The sequence below is a fragment of the Drosophila ananassae genome, chromosome XR, assembly GCF_017639315.1.
Source record: "Drosophila ananassae strain 14024-0371.13 chromosome XR, ASM1763931v2, whole genome shotgun sequence".
Classification (NCBI taxonomy): domain Eukaryota; kingdom Metazoa; phylum Arthropoda; class Insecta; order Diptera; family Drosophilidae; genus Drosophila; species Drosophila ananassae.
This window is the reverse complement of record NC_057932.1, coordinates 13,297,143-13,314,149: the sequence shown is the minus strand read 5'-3', so window position 1 is coordinate 13,314,149 and position 17,007 is coordinate 13,297,143. Positions and strand designations below refer to the sequence as shown.

Genomic DNA, 17,007 nt, shown 5'->3' with positions numbered 1-17,007 from the left:
CATTATTGATTTTTATTAAAAATTCAACACTGCGTATGAGTGATACAATTTCGTAGAAAAATAAGATTTTTATAATTATTTACTATAATTTTCTATCTACTAGAACATAGATCTATGAACCTACATAGATGTACATATATGTATGTACCATGAATTATGAACTATATAGAATATCTACTATGTACATAAAATTGTAAAACACAATATAAAAAATCCTAAAAGATAGAATAATAATTAATTAATACTCGCAGCTTAGGACAGGAGATTAGGACCTTTCCTTTCTACCTTATAGCTCTGTATGATCTCAAATGCAATGCATATTTCAGAACTCTTCGTTCAACCCACTTTGCCCTTTGGTCACAAAGGTATTTTAATCTTCGTTTCGTAACTGAATAGTCCAGTGTAGTATTTTGCAATTATATTCCCCCTTTTTTTTGGGGAGGATACTCAAACGCAATTCCATCATCATTATGAGCCCGATTTCGTCCTCATAGATCAGAGTTATCCCAAAATGGGTTTTCCGTTCGCTTGAGTTGCTCATATTTCTGTCTTATTCCCATTTTTATTATTTTTTCTGGAGGGAATCCAACTCGAGTTTGTTATGTTTATTACTTGAACTTTTGTCTATTAATCAATTCGGCAAGCCCCTCCCCGGCCTGAGGTGGAGTACGCCCCTGCTCGAAAAGAGGGTAATTCCATGCCGGAAGGATATTACACAGGAAGTCACCGTTGTTTTTCGTGAGGATTTCGGAGGGAGGACAGAGGAGTGAGAGGAGCTTTGTCGTCTATTCACAGTTAGACACCGAATGAGTGAATTTCCAGTGAAAAAAATAGTTAGGACCTGTTTTTTATCAAGATATAAGAATTACAAAAATTAACTTAAACATATTTTAAAACTTTTCCAATAATTAAGCTATATGTCTGACTTTTTTTTAAAGGTCTTTCAATTAACAGCCGCTGTTTTATACTTTATATTTTAACATTTATTTATCCATTCGAAATGTTAAAATTTTCTTTAATAAAAAAATACTTTCAATCCTTAAATTCAGAAGAATTTTTTTGTCAATTTTACAAGAAATATATTTTATATATTAAAAAGAATTATGTGATATGATGATTGTGTATCCCTATTTTTATTTTTTTGTATTTTAACTTTATTATTATTTGCCTTTCTCTAGTTCCTTTTCTCCAAGTGCATGTAAGTGACTTGCTGACTGAATGACTGACTGACTCTGAAACTCCCAGAGCTGTGCGGTATCTTTGGCTAATATGCACCCTTAAAGTTGCGCTGGAACTGGCTTTCCCTGATTTTCCCTCCTCCTTTCACGTTTCTCCTGCTTTCTTCACACCCACTCCCATTTCGTCGTGACATCTCCTTTGGCTCACATCCTCGAAAAGCCACCTGGCACGGCAAATTGCACGGTTCGCATCGCTCCGGTTCTGCGACACTGACACGGATACGGATCCGGATACGGCTACAGATACGGATGTCCTCGTCGCCACTCCCCTCCCCTTCCCAAAAAAAGCCAGGACTGTGCATATAAATCGCTTTGGAAAACACGAAATGGAAACCACAACTGGAGACAAAGTCAAGTTTGGAAATGCTCTTTAAACGGACTTTTCCAAATGTCACTTTTTAAGTCTAAAAAAATTAAATTTTATATTTATTGTATTAATTCTAAAAGGTTTAATACTTACATTTTATTTTCATAATTATTTTTTTATTTTTACTAAAAAGAAGGTAGAGCATAAAGCTTTCAACATCAAATTCAATTTTTTCCGCACCATCCTGTCGGTTTTAGTGCGATTTTGATTTTCCGCCCCTGAAAAGCACCATTGCCAGGGTCAATATTGTATATTATATAGATACAATATATTTGTGTTAGTTAGAGCCTTGTCGGGCAATAAAATAAAAATGGATCAAACTTGCGCGACACATCCATCAAAGCAAAACGAACAACGAAACTAACGACCGAATGGTTGTCATCGTAAAGAACTCATAAAAATGAAACAAATAGTCTGGAAAAGGGCGTTCAAAATGAGAAAAGTCAGTGGCTTGAAAAGGCTAAACTAAAGTTTTTATATTTCTAAATAATCTAAAGCAAAACGATTTAAGATACAGGTGGCTGACTTCAATTTAAATATACTTTTATGAAAAGCTTTACATTGCCCTTTTAAAAATTAGATTGCACTTAAATTCATAAATTTAATATTTAGCTAAATTCTCTATAATAATTTCTTCCCACCCACCTACTAAGAGTAGGATTACTATTGAAATTTTTAAACGCTTGGCGGCTAAGGTCATGCGTTTCTCAAGCAATAGTCTCCAAGTAAAATTCAAAGAAACAGACTGCTCTTTTCCATCGTTCTTTCAATAAATTACAAATATCTGCAAAAAATTACTATACCAAGAAAAGGTAAAAAAAAACAAATTAGTTTCAGAATAAATATTTTTTTGCATTATTTAAGACATTTGTTAAGTTTTTGAAGACTTTTGAGCGTTTAAGCCATCTTCTTTAAAATCAATATAGCTCTAAAGTTGTTATAAGTCTAGACATTTCTCGCTTCAAAGTTTTGACTCTATACTCCTTGGAACGCTGCTTACCTCTACTTAGAGCAATTTTCATAAAAAATATTCTATTGCAAACTTTTTAGAGTGCCAATTGCCCGACATTTAAGCCATCTCACAAAGCAATTAAGAAAATGTCAAACAAAAAAGTAAAAGTTCTATTAAAGCTTTATTCATTCAGCCTAACGGCTTACCATATCTTACCAGTTTGAAGCCAATTCATAATTCCAATCCTCGTTATTATTTTGATTATTTTTATTTCTTGCCACAAGACATGAGGGAAATTTATGAAACGGAGAGAGACGGATGAGGCAGAGGAGGAGGCACTCATCAGCGGACCACCAGAGCCTGTGGCAAGTTGATTAATTTCGCTGAGTGTCTGAAGAGGCGCCGCAGTTGCGTTTATGGACAAATCCCAGGCGCAATTTTTGGGTCATGGCGAGTATTAGGGATATGCCCGACACCCCACACCATTTATCATATGGCACACACTTCAGTTTATGACTTTTTATTAGGATCCGCATAAAGTTAAAACAAAAAAACAAAAAAGTATCCAAGAAAAAAAAATTTGTTTCGCTCAAGTTTGGCAACTGTTATTTATGGCACGCCCCTTCGGTTGCGATTGTGTTGTAAAATTTCATGGCCATCCATGTATCTGCATTCCGTGGCTCAGTATCTTTGTATCTTTTCTATCGCCGCCTATTTCCTAAGTGAGGAGAGTCGTGAAATGAAGTTTTATAACCAAAACTTTATAGTTCCTTAACTCTGCTCCCCGACAAGCCCCATTGACATCTCAAGTCTTTGGCTCGTCAATTGGACAAAAAATGTAAAGAAAAGCCATTTTGAAATGTTTGCTAATCATTGGGTCCACCAATGACTTTCACTTTTGTATTGCTTTAGTTTTAAATGGAAATTTTGCTAAAAGCAGATGAGATCGTTTTTGGGTCACAAGTTTTGAAAAGTTTTCGTTAAAGGGTCGGGGGAAACTTAGCTTTGTTGACTTAAATTAAGAAAATTTTGCAAGTAAGGAACTTACTTAAAGTTCAGACTTTTAAAAGGGTTCTATACTGTCGAATATTCTTATAAAGAATACAGATACTTTGAAGATGATATTATATTTTTTTTCTTCGATACTTAATCGATTAAAATTTATAGTTCAAAAGATGTCTTGTCTGATTACGTACCAAGAAAATTTACCAATTTCGCACCTCTCTTTATCTTTCAATAAGCTGTACAATCTTCTTATGACAGTTTAATGGTGACGAGTAAAAATAAGGAGGTATTAATAACTACAATACCCTATACCCAAAAAAAATCAACCAATTCCGCACTTGGCTTTATCTTTCAATAAACGTGACAATCAACTAATGACAGGATAATGGTAGAGAGAATAAAACAAGGAGGTGTTAATAACAGGTGACACATAAATTCCGATGTCTTGCGAATGTGTCGTAAATTGCAGAATTTGCCAGAGATATCATTGCCATTATTATCACTGACACTGCGATGAGTGATATTACAAGCACTTTCCCTTGCGACTCTTGCATTAATTAATGCATCAGTAACCTGCTTAACTCTTGCAAATAAAAGAATATTTGTTCTGGAATCTGGCATAGTCTGAAAACCATGCGAAAGAAATTTAACCATTAAATACCGATACTACTTATCGAAATTAAAAAATAGTTATGTTTTTTTTTTATTTTATAAAGGGTTATAAAATAAAACCTATTAATAAAACAATAAGTTTTATTTGTTTAATGCCTTTATGATTTTTTACTTTTATTAATTCGATATTCCCTTTGATTTGGGTCAAAAATTAATGGGTAATGGAAAGCAGATTCCGGGCATTCGCACCCGGATCCGGAGAAGTGTCATGGCGGATTATGTCACTAGTCCCCGGATCCTCGCGTCCTGCGTCCTGTTATGTCCCTGCTATGTCCTTGTTTTCGTTGTCGTTGTCGATAACAAACGACATGTTCATTGGCCACGGCCCGGTAATCCCAACAAAGTGATTTCGATTCCATAGCTGTCAGGCATTTTCAGAGTCCTCGCCCGCCCTCGTGCTCCTTGGCCGCCCCTTGAAATATGAATCCGAAGGCGTGGCAACGATTATTAACAATTGTGGCATACGCGTTTTCATCGATGCACTGAGGAAAACTATCGAATGATTACAAAAATTACCATATAATTAAATTATGTTGAAGATTTAGTCCAATACCAATAGAATCTTTTAAGTTCATGGTCCCATTATCCATAAATTGATTCATTTTGTAGCTTGGTCACATTGCAAGATGAATTAAAATAAAAATGAATAGTATAAAATATATTGTAGACATATAAAGAAGAAATCAGAAACCTTTTTTTTTTAATCTTAGACTTATAAGAATAAAATATAAAAAAATACAAAGAAAAGTTCCTAAAATTTATACTCCTACAGTATTATGACAGTATACAGTAAAGTATTTTTACAGTATTATTATTATTACATTCTTATTACTACAAAAAAATTGACGGCAGTATTTTTTTTGTCAAGTGTTCCCTTCGTCCTGTTTCCGTTTCATTGCCTCCATTTCAAGGCTCACGGCTCACAACTGATATATGTACATATTTTTTTTCGACTTGCACCTTTGTGCATATTTGGCTTTGCCGCGTGTGCTTTATTGTTTTCATTGCCTGTTTTCCGCTTTTCCGGACCTGGGGAAAATGCTTGGGGATGCCCCTTAATCATTTACACTTGGCTGCTGAATGCCACCATCTCTAGCGGCGCCACCCCACCATTCCACCTCTCCCAATCAAAGAAAAACAGAATCCACTCGAAAGTTGAGGCGCCGCCAAATGAATTTTAAGCCTGCAGCTCATTGGATATCCCAAATGAATGCACAGACCAAAAAATAAAAATACAAAATATATGGATTGAAAGCCTAAGAGCGAAGTGAACTATGAATACTTTAAATACCAAACGCTAGCGGCTCTTGAAACTTTGCTCCAAAGAACGCAATGGATTAACAACTCACAAAAGTTCTGAAAGGCAGAAATTACTGCAAATGATGAAGGTATTTTCATTTTCCAGTGAAGCGTATAAAATGCTTCACATTTATTCAGCCATAAAATTAAAATCAAATAGATTTAAATTTCAATTACTGGAGATCTATGCCTTTATTTAACATACCAAGCTCATTTTTAAATAAAATTTTTATAAAATAGAGTTAAAAAATTTTGTGTATTTAAAAATTGTGAATTTTTATTTCTATATATAATAATTATAAATAATAAAATAATACATTTTCTGTAATATAATTGTCACCTATTAATTAATAATAAAAAATTTAATAACCATTAAAAATTAAATCAAAGATTTTTTGTCATGATCACACTGCAGCATAACTAAGTAATCTTAGTCACATTAAAGCATTAAAGCCACAATGAAATAAAATAAGTAATTTTAAAGACGTGTTCGTGAAATAATCTTAACCTTTGAGGCTCTCTACCGCTGTAGAAAAATATACTTATATATTGATATACTTAGTGTTGTCAAACCGATATTTTTACTTTTACGAATATCCAGGCAATTGGATAGCCATTGAGAGCCATACCAGCATAACTACCAGTATTTTCTGTCAGCTTTTTGTAAGCTTTACCATCTCTTGCAAATATATAAAGATATATAATCCATTTGCGTATATATTTTCGCATATATATCTTTTGTGACTATTGGGAATACGGCTAAACGGCAGCTGGTAGGGCCAACTGGACTGGGTGGGCGGGAAAATGGGTGAAAAAGTGTCTGGTACTCATATCTGGTATCTGGTCAGCATTACGGGTCAGCGCTTCTGACAATTTTCATGCAAAAACAAAAGCCGCTGACATGGCAGCAGATGGCAGAGGAAAGACCTTCGACCAGAAACAGAAGCAAAAAATGAGCTGGTACAAAAATATACAAAAGATAAAGGAAAATAGGAAACAAAATTGTAGAAAATTCTCAAGCAAAATGGTTAAATAATTACACATTTATTTGAATACGAGCTGGTGACGGGTCCTGATCCCAGTTAAGACAGGCTTCAAGAACTTAACAAACCTCTCATATAAACAAATAAAGTAAAACCTATTAGTCCTCTTTGATAAACTCAACTCAAATACCTTATGGCTAAGCTAAATTATATTTTCGACCACAATGACATAACTTAAATGTGGCCAAATTACCATACTTTGTACTTTGTGATTAAGTCAAAGTGACCAAGTACAAATTACCACATTTGTGTGGTTGTGGGTAAATTCAATTATAACCGTGTGAGTATTTCTAAGAAAATCAAATGGCTTTGCTGGGAAATACCTATGGGTTTTAGCTGTCATTTTAATTAAATATAATGCACTTAAATCAAGTGGAAATTAAATTGATTGTACATTTTAAGAATAGCATACTTTTTAACAATTTTGTACATTTTTTCAGTTGTTTTAGGTTATAATATTTTTTTAAAATGATAAGTTTTTTGTTTTTATGTAATTATTTATAATGTATGTGCTTTTCACTTTATAAGGGCTTTAAATTGGAAAAATGTTGTATTTTCAAACTATCTGATGAGTAACTATTTAATATTTTTTAAATTAAGTGCTATTTTATTGCTACATGTAATCGATGAATTATCATAAATGAAACATTTCCAATTCAAGATGAAATTACAAATTATTTAGCAAGGCGTCGCCTGAGCAATTCTCTTTGATTTTTTTCACTCAAAATCAGTGAAAACCGAAACTGTTCAATATAAATGTCTTTTATTCATTCTGTGTCTCTGTTTTTGGTTTTTCGTTGCAGGTTTCCTTCTTTTTATCATCGTATGTGGCACCCTTGACGCTGATTTGTTTCCTCTACATGGGTATGTTGGCTCGTCTGTGGAAAAGTGCTCCTGGCTGCAAACCTTCCGCTGAGTCACGGTGAGTAGAAAAATAAATAAATATATATATATAATATATCTAAAAATTTAGAAAGTAAGAAGGAGAGCAAAAAAACCACCAACAAGAATATATGAAAAATATCGCGTATACGCCATGTGGCACCTGCGGCTACTGTTGCTTTTGCTTTTACAATTTTTTTTTTGCTTTGGACCATGATGAATGTCTTTTTATTAGGCAACGAGAAAAGCTCATGAGCTTTGGCTCATGCATTTTTAAGTGGCCAGTATACCGGGTCAACGAAACTGAAACTGAAACTGAAGTGAAAAATGTGAGCGTTGCTCCCTAGAGGAATTTTTAGGGGACAAACAAAAAATATAAAATAAAAAAGCCATATCTCCGAGCCATATATTTTCTTAAATTCCGTAAAAATCTTGCTTTAAAGTGAACCGAAACAAAATGTATATTTATAATACGTGTTCAAGGTCAGCAAACCATCAATTTCAAGTTTAGTCTTGAACTTCTCCGAGGGAAAAGGAGTTAAGGACGTATTTACTTTCCACCAAACTTTGAAAATACTTTCAAGAAGTTTGTTTTGTTTATCATAAAAGAAAACTATTAAATTTCACTCAGTCAGTAATGGTAAACTTTTCAAATAATAAAATGTTAGGGAACTTTATTAAAAGGTAATTTAATTGAAACTGACAATGCAATATTGGGACCAATGCAGTGCCTGTCATTTATATTTTATAACCAAACGTATGGCCTATAAATAAGTATTATGGCTTTCATTTATTTTATATACAATATATAGGAGGCTTTATACTCGGTACTCCTAGAATAAAAGGGTATACTGTATTTGTGCAAATGTATGTAACAGGGAGAAGGATTCATTTCCGCCCACGTAAAGTATATTCTTGGAGATAAATATTCCCGATCAGCATAGCCAGTCGAGGCTGTATGAGATAGAGAAGCAGAGAAATGAAATATTTCTTGCATATTAGCCAAACTATTAGACAATGGCTATTTTATATCTATAAAATGTTTACAAAAATTTAGCAAAATCGATTTTTAAAAGAGCATCTTTAACCTTGTCTGCCATTTGGCCGCCTGTCTTCTTGACTTGCCCTTCTTACGCGCCAAATTAATTCAGATTACTTATCAAAGTCAAACACTCGAATAAATTCAAGCACATTACATATTTCTTAAGATCTACTATTGTGACAGCCCGATTCCAGGGTTATATAATATTTAACGGCAGCCCTCAAAAGTGGTGTCACATTTGCGTGTTGCAGCCCTATATACAATCGATAAATGCAACGTGCAATTCGTTTATTTATCGAGCTTAGTAGGCCCCGATGAAGAATTTTTTTTACCCCAAAAACTGTATAAAAGACGGGCCTTTCTACCATTCCAAATCATTTATTTACTGGTCCCCAAAGAGTTAACTTATCACTTTTTCTTTTTATTTTAATTTTTTTTTAAATACCTTGGCTATATTGTTGTGTGGTGAAACTTGTCCACTTCCTTTTTTTTAAATTATCCCAATTTTTTTATTTTTTAGCCTTGGGCATATTGTTTGGTGGTGAATCTCGTCCATTTCTTTGCTCCTTTTTTTTATTTTATTTATTCCAACTTATTTATTTTATTTTTACCTTAAGTGTAATGCTTCGTTGTGAACCTCGCCCAGTTTTTTACTAATTTTTTTTGTTTTTACTCCAATTTTTTTGTTGTTAAACCTTTTGCATAATTTGTTGTAAATTTATCTTATTTTTTAAGACACTTTTAAACACTGTGAGCTTTTATTATTATGTTAGATAAAGAAATGTTTTATTTTATGTTAAATTATTTATATTTTATGTACATATTAACCACTGCGTGCGTTCACGACTTAATGTCATAAGTATCTATTTTTTGAAAGGTTATAAAAATATATAACAAATTATCTTTATAGAAAGAAGGGGTGTGGATGAAAGAAAAGAGTACCGAGTATCGTATAGTCGAGACTCTTAACTATAACCTTCCATTCTTGTTTTAAATTTTTAAGCCAAAAATTCAACTAGAAACACGAAATGTATTCAATGCGTCGAGTTTGCAATTCGCACGCAAAGTTCATAAATCAAAGAGCAGCAGGCATTGCAAAATTCAGAAACTGAACTGCGGCATAATTTATATACCCCCACTTCTATCTCTATCTCTGTGTATATATCTGGCTAACTCTGGATATTCATATTTTCTGATTTCCTATTTTGCTCTTATATATATATTTGTGCGTTTGTATTTTTAGGAAGGGAAAGCGCCGCGTCACCCGAATGGTTGTTGTCGTCGTATTGGCATTTGCCATCTGCTGGCTACCCATTCATGTAAGTCCAACCAAATTTATATTTATATATTCCATTTATAAATTCCAGGAGTGCACAGCATAAATGAACATTCTCTTTACTGTCAATTTTGTAATTTGGTTAATTAGTTTGTCGCCATCCGATTGACAGATTTCCGTGAAATTGTATGCACTTCGTATTAACAATTATGCCGATTTTGCAAAGAGAGTTATTTAATTAAAATGCATGGAATATTTTCGAAAAGGTCAAAAGTTTGTGCCGGAAATTATCCGGATATTATTTTTGAAAAGTGGTATGGATTTTTTTTTAACTCTTCTAAGAATATTATTTGTTAAAGTATTCGATTATATTATATTTTATATGTATACATATGTTTAGACTTTCTTATTATCTGTTAGAAGATTGAAATAAATAACAAGTATTACATTTTTATCGATGTAATATTAATTTTTTGAACTATCGATACTATCGATTTATCGAAACATGACAGTGGATTTGTGTAAAAATATTCTAGTTCAAAGTTTATAGTAAATTTCAAATAAAGATTAAAATAAAAAAACATTTAAAACATTGGGGTAATATATTTAATGAAGCTTAAATAACCAAATAAATTAAATAACAGATAATCCCATACCACCCGATAATACAATCAATGTTATTAGTCTCGAGTGTAGTATTTTTTATGAAAAACTTCTAAAGAGCATATGTTAAAGTTTCCTAATCCACTTTATTGCAATTATAAATTTAGATTAAAGTCTGCTAAACTGTCGGCTTGCTTACAAGGAAGCACAGCAGTGTAAAGACTCCATAACCGACTAATGACCTCCAAGTAATTCCACAACTGAAACTGAGAACGGAGAACTAAGACTTCAAGTGCATTATGGACATAATCGATTTGCTTAAAGTTTTACTCGCAACTCGAGCAGCAGCTTAAATTGGCAACTGCAGCAGCTGCTGTGCTGACAAATGTCCCGAAAAGGGGGCCGAGTCGGACTCAAACAGTGGCCTCTAGACACTCTCGGCTAGTTGCGATAAATTGACATTTCCGATTCCATTGGCCATATCTGAATTTATTTGCTCAATTGTTTAATAAGTCGGTGGAGAGGAGTGGAACGAGAACGAGAACAGCAGCTGTTGCTGCTTTTCCCCACTTCTGAAGCTCCTAAAACTCAAACTCAAGCTGGAAGCTCAAAGTGTTTGCACAAAATCAATGTGCTCACAAATTACAAACGAAATTACAATTACACAATCAGACACTCAATGTGCAAGATGTGCAAATTGCATTTATCAATGCCAGCATATGCTCTGTCTTAATGCACTGATAAGAACAGGGGGGATTATCTTAAGATATAAATCTTAAATCTTAGTATTACAAATTAAACAATTTTATTAAGCCCAGAAATAATGGCCAGAACTCAAGGACTCAGGTTAAAAAATTAAGCTATTATAGATACATATATCGATAGTATTTTCTAACATTTAAATATTAAACAAGAAAGGAAAGCTAACTTCGGGCGGAGCCGAAGTTGATATACCCTTGCAGTTCAGTGGCAGTCCGCTAGGTGGCGCCACGCATCTTATATTATTAGATATGTAGCGGATCGTATATAGTCGGCCGATCCTTATGAAATTTGGCATATTGAATTATTTTTCCCAAAATATAATCTGTACCAAATCCCATCTTTCTAACTTAAAAACACCAAAGTTATGCCAATTTCGATCGTTCTATGACAGCTATAGGATATAGTCGGCCGATCCTTATGAAATTTTGTACACAAGATATATTGGTCAAATATAACACGTGTGGAAAGTCTCAACTCTCTAACTTAAAAAACACCAAAGTTATGGCATTTCCGATCAATCAGTTATATGGCAGCTATAGGATATAGTCGACCGATCCCGGCCGTTCCGACTTATATACTACCTGCAAGGAAAAAACGGATGTGTGCAAAGTTTCAACTCGATAGCTCTAAAACTGAGAGACTAGTTTGCGTAGAAACCGACAGACAGACGGACAGACAGACGGACAGACGGACAGACGGACAGACGGACATGCTTATATCGACTCAGGAGGTGATCCTGATCAAGAATATATATACTTTATAGGGTCGGAGATGTCTCCTTCACTGCGTTGCACACTTTTGACCAAAATTATAATACCCTCTGCAAGGGTATAACAAACCATATATTAAATATATTTAAGTAAATTGATATTTTTTTTTACTGGGTCTAACTCAATCATTTTTGTCCTCTCCTATCTAGGTCATCTTGGTTTTGAAGGCTCTTGATTTGTACGGCGGAAGTCACTTGTCGGTCATCATCCAGATCATATCCCATGTGGTGGCCTACACCAATTCCTGCATCAATCCCATTCTCTATGCATTTTTGTCCGACAACTTTCGCAAGGCATTCCGTAAGGTTAGTATTTTTCGGTTGGCTTTGAAAGAGTCTTAGTGAATTATTACAATATATAAATGTTAAAATATAATTTTCAGGTGGTCTGGTGTGGCAGCCCACCACCATTGATGACCAATCAACAGGTGACAAAGACCACGCGAACTGCAACTGGAAATGGGACGTCCAATATTGAAATGCTCTAAGCGGGTAAGTAATAAGTTTTTGGTTATTTATTTCATTAGATTCAAAAAATTTGTTTACGAGACTATAAGTTTTAATTTGAGGTTCAAAATTAACAGGAATATATATATATATTCTTACCGTATATTGAAATACAATTTTTGTGGGGTCTGCTAAATGTTTTTTTTTAGGTATACTAGTTTTTTCATAAAACATTTTGAATTTTTGAATACAGACATATTAAGTTATATACTAATTTTAGAATTTTTTTTATATATTTTAAAGAATTGTTGTCCATTTATACGCTAAGGCTCTAGAAATTTAAAGTGTCTAAATTGCAAACCTAAATATATTTTTTATATTGAAACATAAAACTAAAACCATTTTCTCGTAATTCCAGCTCATTGAAATGAATTGCACTTGGAGGTCGTCGGATCGTTTTTGAAGACGGTTTTCAAAAAATCCCCAAAAAAACGGAAAAATGTGAATTTAAATCGTAAACATAATAAAATCGAACAGAAGATATTTATTTAAAAAACGGCGCACATAAGTTAACTTAGGGAGTAGAAACCAAAAATACATAATTTAAAATGTTTAGAAGGAGAATATAATTTTCCGAATTTTTGAAATGTGATTTTTTATTTTCCCGATTGGTTTTTGTAATTTGTTAGTTTTTGAGTTCTCAAAATCATAAATAAGGACGCCGTGTAAACCTAAGCAAGCGAAGAGTTATTCCTTTTAAATTTAAGAGATAAAGAGTCATTGCATTTTGTAAAAAAAAAAAAAAAGAAATCAGCTTACAATAAAATTGTTTGAAATAAAAATCTGCAGTAAAAATGATTCCATTTGACACAAAATTAATGATTGGCTGGCGGCAGAAAGAATGATATACAAATTAATGATCAGGATTAAGCGAAGCCACGTTAATGGACGCGGAAATTCCAGTAACAATGAGTAGAACAAAGTAAAAAATAATTAAAACCAAAAATACCAATTGCTTGTATCTGTGTACGTGTTGTTTTTTCGGTGCATATGTGTGTGTCATTTAGTAATTAAGAATTTATAGCAGAAATTTATAATTGGAAAAAATATCCATAAGAATATCCATAAGGCCGATGATGCATCAGAGAGTTGTACTCGTAATGACAATTTTCGGGAAAACTAATGGAAATTGTTTTAATGGCAAATTGAAAATATACAAATATTGCATTCACAAGTGTAGCACGAAACCAAACTGAAAAATTTTTACAAATAAATTGAAAAACTGTAATTCTAGATATTAACACTTAATGGGTAATAACAAAATTTCTATAGTAATAATCCTTGAATACATACTAGCAAAGCTCAATTGAATGTGTATGGAAAAAAATATAGGTATATGGCAACCCTCATAATCCCATGTGTCCTCTTTTATTATGCTAATTTCCAAGTTGTCCCCAAAAACCATGTAATCCCTGGATTATTTAGTGTGTAAGCTGGCTTAAAATGATTTAATAAATGCTCTTTCCATGCAAAAAATATATTTAATCCTCTCTATTAAATACAAATTATGCATAAGTCAACTTTTTTTGTTTTATTAATAAGTACATAAGTAAAAAAGTCAACCGATTGCTGCACTAACATGCTGAATGGACAATTGATACGGAACTTTTCAGTACTTCGAGTATAATTAATTGTTTTAAGTGAATATTACACAAAAGTGTTAATAACTATAAGAACAAAACTTTTTTAAAAGCTTCCTCGGAATTAACATTTTACATTTAAAACAATTTAAATGTTTTATGAACAATTTATATCCGGTACTTGTGTGGTTTTTTTGTTTAAGTCCTTCGCTAAGTGGCCTAGAAGTATGCAACAATCTTTAAGAAAAATATACTGACACCTATTCATTTTAAATATTCACTTAAAGCAAGTTCTTATCATTGCAAAAACACTGGAAATGTATCACACTAATTGTATTAAGCAAATATTAAATAGGTAATTCATAAAATAAAATCTCTCTTTTTTGGGTGTGATTCTCCCACACAATTAACTTAAATTTATTAATGAAATGTTTTTTGTTGCGCCATAAGTTAATCGTGTAAATGAAATATTATTACGCTAAAGTTGCATATTTGACTATTAATAAGGAAAACAAATAACCTTTTTTGTTGAATTCTAACGTTTAATTTTTTTCGGTTTGCTTCGGCCTTGCCGAATTAAAATGTAACCTAAGATGAATTGATTAAAGCTACAAAAAAATAACTATCTTAGAGAAATAGAGTTGCGCGTATATGTTACGTGCGTTTTACATATGTGTGTTAAATGCATATGCAAAAACTATATATAGATATATATTGTATTTGTATATCCTACTGCATTCCTAGCACAGTTGTGGAATTGAACAATATTTGAATTTAGAAACATGGACATGGAAACAACCAAAATTGAACAAAGAACAAACTTCAAAATACTAGATGTTAAGCTAAGGAATAAACATTTTTTTTGTGGCCGCTTGGCAATGTGTAGGGTATCTACTAGTCGCCTAGCCACCAAAACTCTGAAGCCAAGGAAAGAAATAACTACGATGTTTATTAATTATTTTTTTAGTTGTCCAAAAAGAAAAACTAAGAAAATAAAATTCCAACGCGTAGTCTAAGAAATGAATGCAAAATTGCAAATTATTGTATTTGTATATGAATGTATATGTACAATAAAAACAAAATTTGTTCATTGTGTTAAATAAAATTGATGACTCTGTGTACACTAATTTAATCCAATTGTTTTTTCTGGGTGGTCGGAGCGGAGCGGAGCGGATCAGGGAATAAAAGTGTGAAATAATCACAAAATAAATCAGTTTAAACTATTTATTTAAAGCTTAATTAAAGCGAAGCCCACGCTGACATGTTTACATTGGCCTGCATTTAATTTGACACTTTATTTGTGTTTTTTGGCTCTAAAATTTCCGATTGTTTGCTTTTGATAGTTCAACAAAATAAATAAATACAACATGGAGTGGAAGTGCTTGAAATTGTAAATGGGCTTTAATTCTTTACACTTTTGTTTCGGCAAAATCGAATTCACTAAACTTGAACAAAAATTGGGATTACGATGGGGCTCTTTCTTCTTGGCAACCAACCACTGTCAAAGTCATCCAGGAACTAAAATTCCAAAAACAAGACGAGAAAAAGGACTTGGATGCGGTTGCTAGGGTTGCCAGGTACGGTGTAACATAAATTGGAGGCAAATGTGTAAACAGTGACATTATTTAGCTAGGCTATTGCCCACGTGTGTGTTGTGGGGCGGTTGCCAGTGGGCGTTAGCCTGCCGGGTGGTGTTCAGTGGGCGGTGGTCAGTGGGGCGCTTGTATTTCACCATTTGCACATTGGATCAGGACGATGAAACAGAAAGATTCCAAAATAAAGTTCGCTCTTGAAAATATGTCACAAAAAATCGATTAAAAAAATAATTCAGAATTTATTAAAAAAACTACGTGATACTCGGTACTTATGATGATTCTATTTCTTATATGTAGACTTCCTGAGCCATGCATTTCAGGACACCTGTATACACTTAAACGATCCATTTTTAATTTTTTTTTAATTCTAAGTATAGACAATAAATTTGATCATATTTTTATATTAATTTTTATATTTAATCAATAACTACAACCAAAAAGTGTAATTGAACTACAAAAGTCAACAAATATTTCTGCATAAAAACTTAATCTCGAGTATAAAAATATTTACAAATATTTACTTATTATTTACAAATATTAAGTGTTTGGTTTATTCGTGTTTTCTTAAAGAATTAAAAAAACAAAAATATTATTTTCACTAATATAATATATTTTAAAATATATTTATACAAGCCCAATATTTTTTTTAGTTTTATGTACATAAGAAAAATGATTAAAAAATTGTATATATAAAATCAAAATTGGCTGCCAACATTTTCTTCATACCCTAAGCCCACGGTCTACTGACGCGTGGGCCGTATTAAAATTCGTGCAAATATTGGAAAATTTATGCCAACTTCGAAATAAAAACATGTGCTGAGCAGTCGGCGCTTTTTACGAGGCAAACAAAAGGAACAACAGCGTAACTTGCTGAATTTTATGGTGTTTTGTTGGTTTAGAAGAAGCCAAGCAACAAGTTCAACACTGAAAACAGAAAAGAAAAGTATTTTATAAGGACGAACATTTTTTTTTACATTTTTGTAATATTTAAAGAAAACTTTTCCACAAAAATACTACCCAAAATAGCAATTTAGGTTTATAAAATATAAATAGAGGTTTAATATTTAATCCCGGCTCTCCTTTATACTTTTTCTTGAATAAGACGCATCTGAAAATACATTGATTTGGGCACTCTAATATGTTAATATTAAATAATTAAATTTTAAAATGAAAATATACATTTTAAACGATAAAAAATAAATATAAATCTCTTTTTTCTTATACACATTTAAAAATTTAAAAATTACACATTTAAAAATATAGTCCTTTGGGCACACTATGGTAATACAACTTTTCGAAAGTTCATATGAAAGATGACCCAAAAAGTATTTCTCTCAGTGTACAGGTAACAGGAGCGAATAGTGAGAAAGTGGGTCCAATTTGCGACCCGCTGGACGCACAAATAAACAAGGCAT

At 32.6% G+C, this 17,007-nt stretch overlaps 1 protein-coding gene across 1 annotated transcript in view; it reads left to right on the top strand.

Moving 5' to 3' along the window:
• Positions 1-15,129, top strand: part of LOC6505298 (allatostatin-A receptor) — a 123,517-nt gene extending 108,388 nt beyond the window's left edge. The window contains exons 9-13 of the mRNA XM_001965676.3: positions 7,380-7,498; positions 9,744-9,819; positions 12,061-12,216; positions 12,294-12,402; positions 12,776-15,129. Of these exons, the coding sequence (XP_001965712.1) occupies positions 7,380-7,498; positions 9,744-9,819; positions 12,061-12,216; positions 12,294-12,398 (456 nt within the window). The 3' untranslated portion in view covers positions 12,399-12,402; positions 12,776-15,129. The remainder of the gene's footprint in view (positions 1-7,379; positions 7,499-9,743; positions 9,820-12,060; positions 12,217-12,293; positions 12,403-12,775) is intronic.
• Positions 15,130-17,007: the final 1,878 nt, after the last annotated feature.